Source organism: Garra rufa, chromosome 23 (assembly GCF_049309525.1).
Source record: "Garra rufa chromosome 23, GarRuf1.0, whole genome shotgun sequence".
NCBI classification, from domain to species: domain Eukaryota; kingdom Metazoa; phylum Chordata; class Actinopteri; order Cypriniformes; family Cyprinidae; genus Garra; species Garra rufa.
Genome location: NC_133383.1, coordinates 10,704,836 through 10,718,846, shown reverse-complemented (window position 1 = coordinate 10,718,846; position 14,011 = coordinate 10,704,836). Strand labels below are relative to the sequence as shown.

Below are 14,011 nucleotides of genomic sequence, written 5' to 3'. Positions count from 1 at the left end.
TGCAGACCCATTGATCGATTTATCCTTATCCTTCCTGTCGCACCTCTGGACACAACAACAACATAAAACAACAAAATATATATATATATATATATATATATATATATATATATATATATATATATATATATATATATATATATATATATATATATATATATATATATATATATATATATATATATATATATATATATATATAATATATATATATATAATATATATATATATATATATATATATATATATATATATATATATATATATATATAATATATATATATATATATATATATATATATATATATATATATATATATATATATATATATATATATATATATATATATATATATATATATATATATATATATATATATATATATATATATAGCCATTTTAATAATTAAAGTATTAACCACGAAATAAATAAATATATACTTGAAAGTTGGAATTTATTAAGAAGTTACATTTTTAAACTTATTTATTTTCATTTAATATAAATGTTAATTTTTATGGAATCATTTTAAATAAATAAATACAGGTAAATATTTTGAGATTGATTATTGCCATTTTAAAAATTAAAGTATTAACCATAAATAAATAAATATATGCTTGAAAGTTGGAATTTTTTAAGAAGCTACATCTTGAACTTATTTATTTCCATTAATTTTATTGGGAATTTATAATGGAATCATTTTAAATAAATAAATAAATACAGGTAAAAATTTTGAGATTGGTTATTGCCATTTTAATAATTAAAATATTATCAATAAATAAATAAATAAATAAATACTTGAAAGTTGGAAATTTTTTAAGAAGTTACATTTTGAACTTATTTATTTCCATTAATATTAATATGAATTTATAATGGAATCATTTCAAATAAATAAATACAGGTAAATATTTTGAGATTGATTATTGCCATTTTAATAATTAAAGGATTTAACATAAATAAATAAATGATTAAATAAATAAAATCACATTTAACTATTTTGAAATTCATACTTTATGCCTTTTTAAATAATTCAAGAATTTAACATAATAAATAAATACTTAAAAGTTAAAATTTGTTAAGATGTTACATTTTTGAAGTTAATTTACTGATTATTTTAAGTTATTTATTTCCATTAACATTAATATTAATTTATAATAGAATCATGTAACATAAATACATAAATAAATAAAGCACAGTTAACTATTTTGAGACGGATTATTGCCATTTAAATATTTAAAGTATTTAATATAAATAAATGAATAAAAGCACAGTTAATTATTTTGAGATTGATTATTGCCATCTTAATAATTAAAGTATTTAACATAAATAATTAAATAAAAGCACATTTATCTATTTTGAGATTTTACAGTGTGCTTGTTTACTATAGTAGTAACAGTAAAATTTGCATAGTTAAATCAACTGCTCGTAAACCAAACCCTAATATTCACCGTAACCCTATAGTAAGTACATGTTAGTATTTAATATTACTCAGTACTTAGTACTTAGACATACAAATGCATAACAAAGATACCTTTTAATACAGTGTAACCAAATAATTCAACAACCCTGATTATGCTGAGATGAATAGTAAATTACGCCTTTATTTTTATGCATTCATTCAAAATGCAAAAAATGCAAAATGCAAAATGCAGGTGCATACAAAAGGCTTCAAATAAAAAGATTAAATATTAAAACCATCTCAACTTCGAAAATAAGTACAAAATTTGACCTTACCTGAAGTGTCGGTATATAATAAAGCACGCAAGACTTAAAAACAAAATAACATATCGCCTCCTATGATTGTTCCTTATACTAAAAACAGCCATGCTTTTCTCATTTAAGAGCTATGAAGGGTTTTAAATATAATGTAAAAATAAAGCGCCCACCAGGATGCGGTAAAAGGCAGTGACATTTATGCGGTAAGTTTCTAGAAACAAACAGAAAGCGTCGCTTGGGTATCTGCGGTGTAGTTCCTGTCAACCCGCGCGGTCTAAAAAACTACAAATCCCGTCATACGTCAGACCGCACCGCGCATGCGCAGTTGCACTGGCCTGATGCTGTTTTGTTGAGAGCTTGAGAAAAGATAGTGAAACTTCAAGGCTTCAGGTGAAGAGAAGATTTTAGCCTAAATAGGCACATGAGGTACGACATTCTGGATTGATATGTAGACATGTTTTCTATGGTTATAGGTGTCCGGTAATATCTGTTAAGTTGATTTTGCTGTTGTTAGCTACTTAGCTAATGATCCACTGGCTAATGCTGCTGGTTTTGTTGTTTACTACAAAACCGGTCCATCAAAATACTTCGTGACAGTGTTTTCTAATAATCGAAATGATGATAATCGTATTGAGCCTAAAATATAATACTGTCTTATGGAGATATAAAGTGTTTTTTTTTTCTACCCCAATGTTTAGTTCAGATTAAAATATATTGCAAAACAAGATTGTTATTATATATGTGTGACCCTTGATCATGGTCACAAGGAGTTCCATTAGGGCATGTTTTCAACACACATGTCATGCCATTTCAGTTGTGGCTTTTTAAATTCCCTCTATTAATATTACAGACACATTATTTAATTACTGCTTACTGCTTACTGCTTTTCAGTTCATAACTAATGTTTTCCAGTGAGTTTCTTTCAAATGCTGCTGGGTCAAATGGTTTAACGCTGAAATCAAACCATGAAAATTGCATGACGCCACAGATATAAAGAGTTCTCTTTCTTTGGACAGTTTGCAGGCGTGTCCTCCTTCTGTCATGAGATCTTGCCTGGCCCCTGGTTGCCCCTTCTGCAGTTGATGACTCCGCAGCCGGTGTGGAGATGACGGACAGTGTCAGAGCGTTTGTCCGCAATGTTGCGACGGTCAGAAACAAATTTTACATCTAATAACTTTATGATTTAATCTTATGACTTCACATGGTGTTGGGTTCTAGCTGAAAACACAAGCTGGCCTTCTACTATTTTCTGGAAGACTGCAATAATGATGCTGAAAATAAACATTTTAAAATGTATTAGAATCAATCTAAGAGTCAATCTTTCTTTTTCATTTCAGGGGATCAAGGACTCCATCTTGGGCATTGGAACCATCTCCAAGCTCGATGCTCGGATCCAGCAGAAGAGGGAGGAACAGAGGAGGCGCAGAACGAGCGGGGCCCTGGCGATGAGACGGGCTCAGAGTGAGGAACGCAAACAGGACAGGTAGATGTGCTATTCGAATTCATGTATTCAGTCGATTCTAATGCTACCGCTTCTGATAAAATATGTTTCTTTTTTTTCTTTAACAGTGAACCGAAGCTTGCAAGTCGAATTTTTCAGTGCTGTGCCTGGAATGGAGGTGTATTTTGGGTACGTTGCTCAATCTCTTGTGCTTCGGTACTGTATGTCTATGCTAAACTGTTATATTAAACAAAATCTATTTCTTTTACCTCACAGCTAAGTCTGTTCCTGTTTTATCGGGTGTTTATCCCACTGCTGCAGTCCCTCACTGCTAGAATCATAGGTATGTGTTGCTTTTAAGGAACTTTCATGTCATGCAGTCCAGCTGTGGACTATTTGTGTTCATGCTTCTTTCGCTGATCTGGTTTCAGGTGACCCTTCGCTGCATGGTAACGTCTGGTCCTGGCTGGAGTTCATCCTGACATCTGTATTCAGTGCTCTCTGGGTTCTGCCTCTCTTTGTGCTTAGCAAGATAGTGAACGCCATTTGGTTCCAGGTGAGACTGTTTTGAACATACCTTATGGGTGGTTTACTGTTTTAATTATGAGATGAGCATTGTTGTGATTAAAGGATTAGTTAAAATTGCCTGAAAATTTACTCATCCCTACGTCATCCAAGATGTTCACATCTTTCTTTCTACAGTCGAAAAGAAATTAAGGTTTTTGAGGAAAACATTCCAGGATTTTTCTCCATATAGTGGAATTCAACGGGTTGAAGGTCCAAATTGCAGTTTCAATGCAGCTTCAAAGGGCTCTACACAATCCCAGTTGAGGAATAAGGGTCTTATCTAGCAAAACGATCTGCCATTTTCTCCAAAAAAATTAAATGTGTATACAGTCAAGCCCGAAGTTATTCACACCCCTGGCAAATTCTGACTTAAAGTTACTTTTATTCAACCAGCAAGTTTTTTTGACCGGAAATGACACAGGCTTCTCCCAAAAGATAATAAGACGATGTACAAGAGGCATCATTGTGGAAAAAATATTACTCCTCTTTTATTTACATTTGAACAAAAAGTGGCATGTCCAAAATTATTCATACCCTTTGCAAACTGTCACAGTCTATAGGAAAATCCAAAGTTCTATACCATTCCAAATAGTCCAAGCTGTTCTAAAGCATCCCATTACCCTGATTCATTGGGAACAGCTGTTTTAATCAACTCAACCGGTGAAAAACAGAAGCTCTCTGCTGTTGGTTTGCGGACAGTCATGGCTAAGACAAAGGAGCTCACTGAGGACCTGCGGCTGTGCATTGTGGCTGCTCACAAGTCAGGAAAGGGCTATAAGTCCATATCTAAATGTTTTGAACTTCCAGTGGCTACAGTGCAAAGTATTATTAAAAAATACAAGACATAAAGTAGATCATTTCTTCGCTACACAAGACCCTTATTCCTCGGCTGGGATTGTGTAGAGCTTTTTGAAGCTGCATTGAAACTGCAATTTGGACCTTCAACCTGCTGATCCCCAATGAAGACCAGTATTTGGAGAAAAATCCTGGAATGTTTTTCTTCAAAAACCTTAATTTCTTTTTGACTGAAGAAAGAAAGACATTAGCATCTTTGGAAAACATAAGGGTTGACAAAATTATCAGGAATGAACTAATCCTCTAAACAGTTTATTCAAGCAAAAAATAAATAAATACACAATCAGACTTTGTTTACAGTGATTTTACCATGCTTATTGTGTTAGGAAGGACTTTATAGTGGTAAAATTATCAACATACCCAGTTTTTTACCCAAGTCTTTATATACGTACACTAGTACTATGCAAAAGTTTGGCGTTGTTAAGATTTTTTTGTATATTTATGAAAGAAGTCTCTTATGCTCACCAAGGCTGCATTTATTTGATCAATAATACAGTAAAACCATGAATCTTGCGAAATTTTATTATGGTGTAAATAACTGCTTGTACTGCAGTCTACAGAAATCATTTTTAAATGTTGATTTGGTGCTCAAGAATAAAACATACATCTCTGTATACGTAGATATATAAATATATGTCTGTTTTGTAATGTTTGAAATGAGTTGTGAATTTTGTTCTGTTTTGTTGGGCAGGACATTGCTGATCTGGCGTTTGAAGTGTCTGGTCGTAAAGCTCAGCCTTTTCCCAGCGTCAGCAAGATCATTGCTGACATGCTCTTCAATCTTTTGCTCCAGGCCCTCTTCCTCATTCAGGTAGAAGATCGCTGAAATCTTTACATCTGTGATTCACTCAACTTGTTTATCTCTCTTTTTTTAAACATGTCTGTTGGTTTTTAGGGATGGATTGTGAGTCTCTTCCCCATTGACGCTATCGGCCAGCTGGTCAGTCTCCTGCACATGTCTCTGCTCTACTCACTTTACTGCTTTGAGTATCGCTGGTTTAATCACGGTAAGTGTGTGACTCCTCTGATCAATCAGTGTGACAAATGATCTGAGTATCTACTCTAAACTTTCCCTGGCTGACATTTTATCTCTCTTGAAGGAGTTGAAATGCACCAAAGGCTGTCAAACATTGAGAGAAACTGGCCGTATTATTTTGGCTTTGGTTTGCCTATGGCACTACTGACTGCGCTGCCCTCTTCATACATCATAAGGTACAATCAGAGTCCATTTTGACAAATTCTTACCACGCTTTGGTGTGATTTTAAAGAGATGGTTTAAAAGAGATTTTAAAGGGACAGTTCACCCAAAAATGAGAAATCTGTCATTAATTACTCGCCCTCATGTCGTTCCAAACCTGTAAGACCTTTGTTCATCTGTAGAACACAAATTAAGCTATTTTTGATAGAATTATAGAGCTTTCTGACCCTGCTTAGACAGCAACGCATCCACCATGTTCAAGGTCCAGAAAGGTAGTAAAGACATTGATAAAACAGTGGTTCAACCTTAATTTTATTAAATTGAATGTCTTAATTTGTGTTCTGAAGACGAACAAAGGTCTTACGGGTTTGGAATGACATAGGGGTGAGTAATTAATGACAGAATTGGTGAACTTTCCCTTTAATAACTTTCTAAGACATACCTAGTGTTGTCCTTGGCCGAATCTGCAAAATTTTAATTATTTTACCAAAATAAGAGGGATCATACAAAATGCATGTTATTGTTTATTTAGTACTGACCTGAATAAGACATTTCACATAAAATGTTTAAACATAGTCCACTAGAGAAAATAATAGATGAATTTATAAAAAAAAGACCTTGTTCAAAAGTTTACATCCCCTTGATTCTTAATACTGTGTTGGTCATGAGTTCCTTGTTTGTCCTGAACAGTTAAACTGCCTGCTGTTCTTCAGAAAAATCCTTCAAGTCCCACAAATTATTTGGTTTTCTAGCATTTTTGTGTATCTGAACCCTTTCCAACAATGACTGTATGGTTTCTGAGATCCATCTTTTCACACTGAGGACAGCTGAGGGACTCAAATGCAACTATTACAGAAGGGTCAAACGCTCACTGATGCTCCGGAAGGGAAAAAGAGTCAAGGGTGAAAACTTTTGAACAGAATGGAGATGTGTACATTTTTCTTATCTTGCCCAAATATCATATTTTTTCATTTAGTACTGCCATTCAGAGACTACAAAAAACAGTTACATGATGTTTCCCAGAAGACAAAATAAGTTAAGTTTACTCTAATCTCAATCTTACTGGATCTTAATGCATTGTTTTTTCCTTCTGGAGCATCAGTGAGCATTTGAACCTTCTGTAATAGTTGCATATGAGTCCCTCAGTTGTGGGACTCACAACAAGGGACTCATGAACTATCACTAAGCAAAAAACACAGCTGTGGATCATTCAGTTAAGAACACAGTATTAAGAATCAAAACTTTTGAACGTGGTCATTTAAAAAAAAAAAGAATTCAACTATTATTTTCTCTTGTGGACTATTATGTAAACATCTTTTATGTGAAATATCTTATTCAGATCAATATTAAATAATTTGTGTATGATCCCTCATACATATATTTAGCAGATTCTGAAAGGGGTATGTAAACTTTTGTAGTATTCCAGCAACATTTCTAATGTATTAATTTCTGTACAGCTACTGAATCTTTCATTTTTGTCCTCCAGCGGCTGTTTGTTCTCCATTCTCTTCCCGCTCTTCATCATTAGCGCTAATGAAGCAAAGACCCCAGTTAAACTCTAGTAAGTATTTTATTGTTGTTTTATGAAAAACGGACTAAAAAAGGTTTCATTTCTGATAACATTGCTGTTTTTTCCCAAAAACTATCGCAGCCACTTCCAGCTTCGCCTGTTTTCCCTGGTCGTCCTCATCAGTAACAAACTGTTCCACAAGACGGTGCACCTGCAGAGCACCCTCACGACCTCCACGTCCACAGAAAAGCTGCCCTCGCCTCACGTGTCCCCGACGCGCCAGCGACCCATGCCCCCCCAGTGACCTCTTTCAGGATTTCCAACTCGGAAAGAGTCAGGTGGATGGGAAAATTTGCTTTGTATTTGAAAGTGTCAGTCGATGTTCTTCTAAGGGGGTGAGTCGGACGGGTTAGTAACGTGAACGGCCGGTGTTTGGGACTGGATCGCCCTGTGCCGATACACAAGGTCATTCTCTGTGTGATTTTTGTTGGACTATTTTTGTACCCATTATGTGCCATTTGGGTGATTTGTAGATACAGCACAAAGACCTCAGCGTGCACATTTTCTGTGAACAAGCTTCCCTTCTCTTTTAGGCCCTGTAGTTTCGACTCTCGACTTGTTTTATCTATTTATGGCCTTCTTTTTAAATGTATGTAATGACTTTTTCTGCCTTGTGAGGCTCAGACAGTTTGTTTCTCAGTTAACACTAAGCTCATGCTTTAGCTAATGTAATGGATCAGTAGAAAAAGGCCCTGATGTTCTATAGTGGTTTGTTTTTCTGCACTGAAATCTGGACTAAACTGAAAAGCGATCAATTTGAAAGGCCTCTTTCTTTATGCAAGGGATGTTTCTTGGCCTAAAATGTCGTGAGTTGTCTGCTAGACATTTTAAAGCTTATTACTTTGATTACACCTCTTCTTAAAGGAAAAGTTTGGCAGAAAATCGTTTAAACACCTTCATCTGTGGAATGCAAAAGTGGAGATTTTGTGAAATGTTCCTGCCGCTCAAGTCCCTATATTTTATGAAAAGCAGCAGTGTGAACTTTTACATTAGGAATGACATGAGGGCGAGTAAATGATGTTAGAAGTAACTCTGTAAAACTCAAAAGGGAGCTGCTTTTATTTCTTTTATAATGCGTTTTTATTTGGGGAATACCATGTCAACATGATCCAGTGTCATCTGTAATGGTTCGGGGATGATTTCCCACAGTATGCACAAGCTTTATTCCTCTGCTGCTGTCGGGTGACACTGCCAAACTGTGTGACACGTGTGAAACTGTTCTTTAAATGATCACGGATCCAGTTTCCAATGAATGCCGGCATGTCTGCTGTGGTGTATGTTCCTGGAGTTCAGTGCCTGGAACTTGTTTTGAACGATTTGAAACTGAAGCACATATTATGTCAGTGTATCCGTGGGGGGTGGGTGGTGTGTATTTTAAAAAGGGTTGTAATTATCGTCAGGAGTCAATAGTGTTACACCTACAGACGGATATTTGTGAGTGACATTTTGTAAAAGTATTACATTATTTCAATAAATTTGGTCTGTGTACAGTATTTGTACAGAATGGTCTTATTTTATATTTACATTTAGCATTTATGCAGATGTTTTTATCCAAAACGACTTACACTTCCATTCAAAGTGTATGATCCTTTAGAAATCATTCTAATATGCTGAATTGTTACTTTTATTATCAATGTTGGAAACAGTTGTGCTGCTTAATATATATTGTTTTTAAACCTGTGGTTCTTTTTCATGATTCTTTGCCTAGACAATTAAGATCCAGCCCCAGACGCCAGATCCCATCAGAAAATATCAGTTTGTCCAGTAACAGAACCACTCATCAGCAGAGTAGTCTAATACCCAAACCCTGTTAACAGGAGGTCTTGTCTGGTACCCAAAACACTATTAACAGTCTTCTGTCAGCCAAGAAGTACGCCAAAATGCCATGCCATCCTGACGATTACACCAAAATGTTGACTGAGGAAAAACTGTTGAAAGTAAAGAGCAGATGCAAGAGATTTATGTTATGATGGTAAAAAGGAGCAGATTTTATTGAATAGTCTTTGTTGCGTATGTCTCAATGCTCAGACTTCGTCTGAAGAACACAGATCCAACAAGTATTGTTATACCAAACTGTTTCAAAACAGCATCCCATAAACCTTGAGGTTCATAAACATGCCCTCATATCTCTTATTCAGTAGGACAAACAAGCCATGAAACTACACAGTCATAAGACTAAACAACAATGGAAAAATATATGTTAAAAAAACAATAATATAAATGACTAATCAATTAAAGAATCAATGAAATGGATATATAAATGACTATAATGATTATTATAAATGATTATGATTAAATGGAATAATTAAATGTTAAATGATTATAAATAAATGAAGAATATAGAAAAGAAAGTAAAACACAACACAAATGTATGGTTGCTCTCTTGAAGCAACACACACAGTTTGCATTTGAGGATCCTCAGGTCCTTCAGTTTACATTTTAAAATTTCAAAGTTTCTTTGACATCATTTTTCTGACTGACATGACATATCAGAATTGTGATATTTGAACTACAAAAAAAAAGTCAGAATTGCAAGATGTTCATTTAATATTCAGACTTTTTTCTTGCAATTCTGACTTTTTTCCTTAGAATTTTGAGTTTATATCTCGCAATTCTAACTTTTTAAAACTGAATTCTTAGCTTACATCTTGTCATTTCAATCTTTTTTCTCTGAATTTTGACAAATTAAAAATTTTGACAAACTAAAAAAAATCATAAGTAAGATTTGCAAATTTTGCAGCATTGCAAACATTGCAGAATTGCAAGATATTAATTCAGAATTCAAACTTTTTTTCTTGCAATTTGGACCTTTTTTTCACAATTCTGAGTTTATATCTTGCAATTCTGACCAATCTTGACTCACAATGTATATTATGTTTTGAATCATCAATCATCAATCTTATTATAATATTACCTATTAGTCACAACAACTTAAAAAACTTGTTGAAAGACAAAGCACTTTGCTTTAGAAGTTTACAAAACCTAATAAAAACATTTTTTTCTTCTTGACATAAATCATTATGAACGTGTGCGGGAAATGTTATCTAACTATTAAAACAACATAAATGTTACGCTATTAACTAGCTAAAGTTGTAAAGTTCAGCGTTGTATTGAATCCACAGTGCTGACTGTCTTTCTCCCTTTAGGACACGTCATATCTGGAGCGCCATGCGGAACTAGTCTTGACACACTTGAATGACATCTCGAAGGCCAATCAGCGAAGGCCGTTCTCACGGAATCGTGACGCTGAGCCAATTAGCGCCCTCTCTACGTGGATGGGCGGGGTTTGATCGCAGAGAGGGTTGTGTGTGAGAGTGTGGAAAGGCTGGAGTGAGTGAACCGCCGATGAATAAGACTGGTAATTTTGCAAATTTATCATTTCTAATCTCACGTATTACAACTATACGGGTTCGCTGTCATTACATTTACTCAGCTGCAATAAATAACACATTTACGCATAATAAAATAAGCTTGGGAAGGCGTGAGATAGGTGTGATGATAGCTAGCAGCTAATGAGCTAATCAAGACTTTATTAGTTTATTATCACGAATGGTTTATCAGATAAACACAGTATTTATGTGAATATTGATAGTCTCTGTATTGATTTATCTGCTTGTACATGAGTGGTGAAGTAGTAATGAGAAGGGTTTTGTATAGGAATTGTGCACAAACTGGCTCTTCCTGATTTGATAAATGTTTGATACTTTAACAAATGACATAATATGCAGAGTTATGCATTTTTTAAACTGCTTAGTTGATTTGAAAAACCTAAAAGTAAGTTGTGTAGTCATATTTAGAAGTTTAAATCTGCCAAAATGTACTTGCTGCTTTTGCATAGTTTATAGTTAAGGCAGCCCTATCCTACACTGCTCTAACATTTGTTTTTTCCCCCTAAAATGCATGTATAGTTTAAGAAACATGCTCCTGTTGTTCATTTGTCAGGTATCAAGAGTTAGTCCTGCCTCCCGTGTGTAAAGATGACCAAGCTGGGCTTCCTGCGTCTGTCCTATGAGAAACAGGACACCCTGCTGAAGCTGCTCATCCTGTCTATGGCAGCCGTCCTTTGTGAGTGCATACACGTCCCTTTATATCAGACTTTCTGTATGTCAACTGTCCTCTAAATCAGTTTGTCTTGTCATTTTCCTCCAGCATTCTCCACCAGACTGTTTTCTGTTCTTCGGTTTGAGAGTGTCATCCATGAGTTTGATCCGTAAGTGCACCTTTGGTTCATTATCGCAGTGCAGAAGCATCCGAACACCTGTTTAAATGCATTTCCTGTTTGCTGTTGGCAGGTATTTCAATTATCGGACCACTCGCTTCTTGGCAGAAGAGGGCTTTTACAAATTTCATAACTGGTTTGATGATCGGGCTTGGTATCCACTTGGGAGGATTATAGGAGGCACCATCTATCCTGGTATATCTTATGACACTCATTTCATAATTTATAGCAATATGAGATTATTTGTGCTTTTCAGCCATTTGTGGCCTGATGCCAAGTACAAAAGTTAGACTTCTAAATGTGACCCTGGACCACAAAACCAGTCTTAAGTAGCACGGGTATATTTGTAGTAATAGCCAAAAATACATTGTATGGATCAAAGTTATCTATTTTTCTTTCATGCCAAAAATCATTAGGGTATTAAAGGTCCCATATTGTCAAAATCGAAATTTCCTGGCTTTTATCATGATAACTGAGGTCTAGGGGCTATGTTTTGAAACTACCATATGAGTTTCAAAACAGTCAATCCACAGTAAACTGCACACAGCCTGCTTAAAGTAGCTGTTCATTTTCACGAGCCGCTGTGACTTCCGTAACGATGTGACGTCCGATCTACTCAGTCACCGCCAACCACCGTCCCACCCTCCTTTTGTCAAACCCCCAGACACTATCGTGTCCATAACATTGCTAAGCAACAACAACACGAAAACAAGCCGAGAAAACCCTGTTCAGTCTATAGATATTGAAACTACATCATTGCACAGGCTTCAGAACAACGTGAATATAAGAGATCAGTGGCAGTCAACTTCAGCCTCTTTCACTCAGCGATTGCGGTAAATACATGGATAATGTGTCCCATGATTTGTTCCGGAGTTGTTTGATTTGGTTCATTCACAGTTGTTTTCTGGAATCTGTGTGTGCTTTACACACAACCCATAAAGACATGTGACGTTTGGATGTGAGATGTAATGCGACGCGTACGTTTCACTAAACTGAAACTAACCTGAACAAACTGTGCTTCAGCGCTGATGGTGAGGAGCTGGCTCTGCCCGATGATCGCTGCTTCATTCCACTTTGCACGTATTTTTTTGTCGTGAAGAGTTGCATGATAACGTGCATCATCACTACAACACTGCCTTTATGGTTCTGGCTTTTGTTCACACAGCGCTCGTTCCCGTAATTTTCCAGAATCAGCGCGCATTGTGAAAGGGGGTTTACTAAAGCAACAGTTATGTAGCTTACTGCATTTGGTGTTTGAAAAAGAAAAAACATTAATGATCATTCTGAAATATCCTGTTGAGTATCAGCAAGCTAGGCTCTCTCTATGGCTCTGGGCTCGACTAAAGCATACATGACCGTAGTTACCTGTGATTGGCCTGGCTGTGCGTCACTCAGAAAACAACAGGCCAATCAGAAGAGAGGCTCATGAATATTAATTAGATGGGCCAAAATCGACCTGTTTTTGACAGAGCTCCTAAAAAAGGAGCTGTAAAAATATATTGAGATGGATTTTGGCACTTATACCGCAAATATATATTCATCAACAACTAAAATAAACCTCCAGAAATGTGTACAATATGGGACCTTTAAATAAACATCATGTTACATGAATATATTTTGTAAATTTCCTACTGTAAATATATCAAAACTTAATTTCTGATTAGTAATTTTCTTCCTTTGGACAACTTGAAAGGTGATTTTCTTAAAGGAGTAGTTCATTTTCCGAACAAAAATTTACAGATAATTTACTCACCCCTTGTCATCCAAGATGTCCATGTCTTTCTTTCTTTCTTCAGTTGTAAAGAAATGGTGTTTTTTGAGGAAAACATTTCAGGATTTCTCTCCATATAATAGACTTCTATGGTGCCCCCAAGTTTGAAATTTCAAAATGCAGTTTAAATGCAGCTTCAAATGGCTCTAAATGATCACAGCCGAGGAAGAAGGGTCTTATCTAGCGAAACGATCGGTTATTTTCTATAAACATTTACAACTTTTTAATCTCAAACGCTTGTCTTGCCGAGCTAGACAAGACGAGCATTTGAGGTTAAGAAGTATATAAATTGTGTGTATATATATATATATATATATATATATATATATATATATATATATATATATATATATATATATATATATTTTTTTTTTTTTTAGAAAACAACTGATTATTTTGGCTGCTCGATTATGGCAAAAATCATTATCACGATTATTTTGGTCAATTTTGTAATCATGATTATTTATCACGATTATGACTGGGTCTAAAGTAGTCCAACAGCCCACTACAGAAACTGAATGTAATTATTTGAATATAAAATTAAAACAGCGTCTTCACTGTAAGAATTAAACATGCTTTATTTCTTATTAAAACTAAAAAAGTCCTTCATTCAAGAGCAGTGAGTGATTTTTCTCTGTGTTTTTACGTTTTATTAATATTAAGCACAGAGACGGCA

The 14,011-nt window shown here is 34.9% G+C and overlaps 2 protein-coding genes across 2 annotated transcripts in view; both read left to right on the top strand.

The window, feature by feature from the left end:
* The first annotated feature begins 2,033 nt into the window (after positions 1 to 2,033).
* ei24 (EI24 autophagy associated transmembrane protein) lies at positions 2,034 to 8,838 on the top strand. The gene is made up of 11 exons (XM_073829816.1): positions 2,034 to 2,140; positions 2,731 to 2,861; positions 3,052 to 3,197; positions 3,284 to 3,344; positions 3,432 to 3,498; positions 3,587 to 3,711; positions 5,269 to 5,388; positions 5,473 to 5,584; positions 5,678 to 5,789; positions 7,262 to 7,336; positions 7,427 to 8,838. The coding sequence occupies exons 2-11, from the start codon at positions 2,820 to 2,822 to the stop codon at positions 7,587 to 7,589; spliced, it is 1,023 nt and encodes a 340-aa protein (XP_073685917.1). The 5' UTR covers positions 2,034 to 2,140; positions 2,731 to 2,819; the 3' UTR covers positions 7,590 to 8,838.
* A 1,785-nt stretch (positions 8,839 to 10,623) lies between these two features.
* The window catches only part of stt3a (STT3 oligosaccharyltransferase complex catalytic subunit A), a 9,099-nt gene continuing 5,711 nt past the window's right edge, over positions 10,624 to 14,011 (top strand). Inside the window, exons 1-4 of the mRNA XM_073829213.1 lie at positions 10,624 to 10,703; positions 11,288 to 11,410; positions 11,495 to 11,555; positions 11,638 to 11,759. Of these exons, the coding sequence (XP_073685314.1) occupies positions 11,323 to 11,410; positions 11,495 to 11,555; positions 11,638 to 11,759 (271 nt within the window). The 5' untranslated portion in view covers positions 10,624 to 10,703; positions 11,288 to 11,322. The remainder of the gene's footprint in view (positions 10,704 to 11,287; positions 11,411 to 11,494; positions 11,556 to 11,637; positions 11,760 to 14,011) is intronic.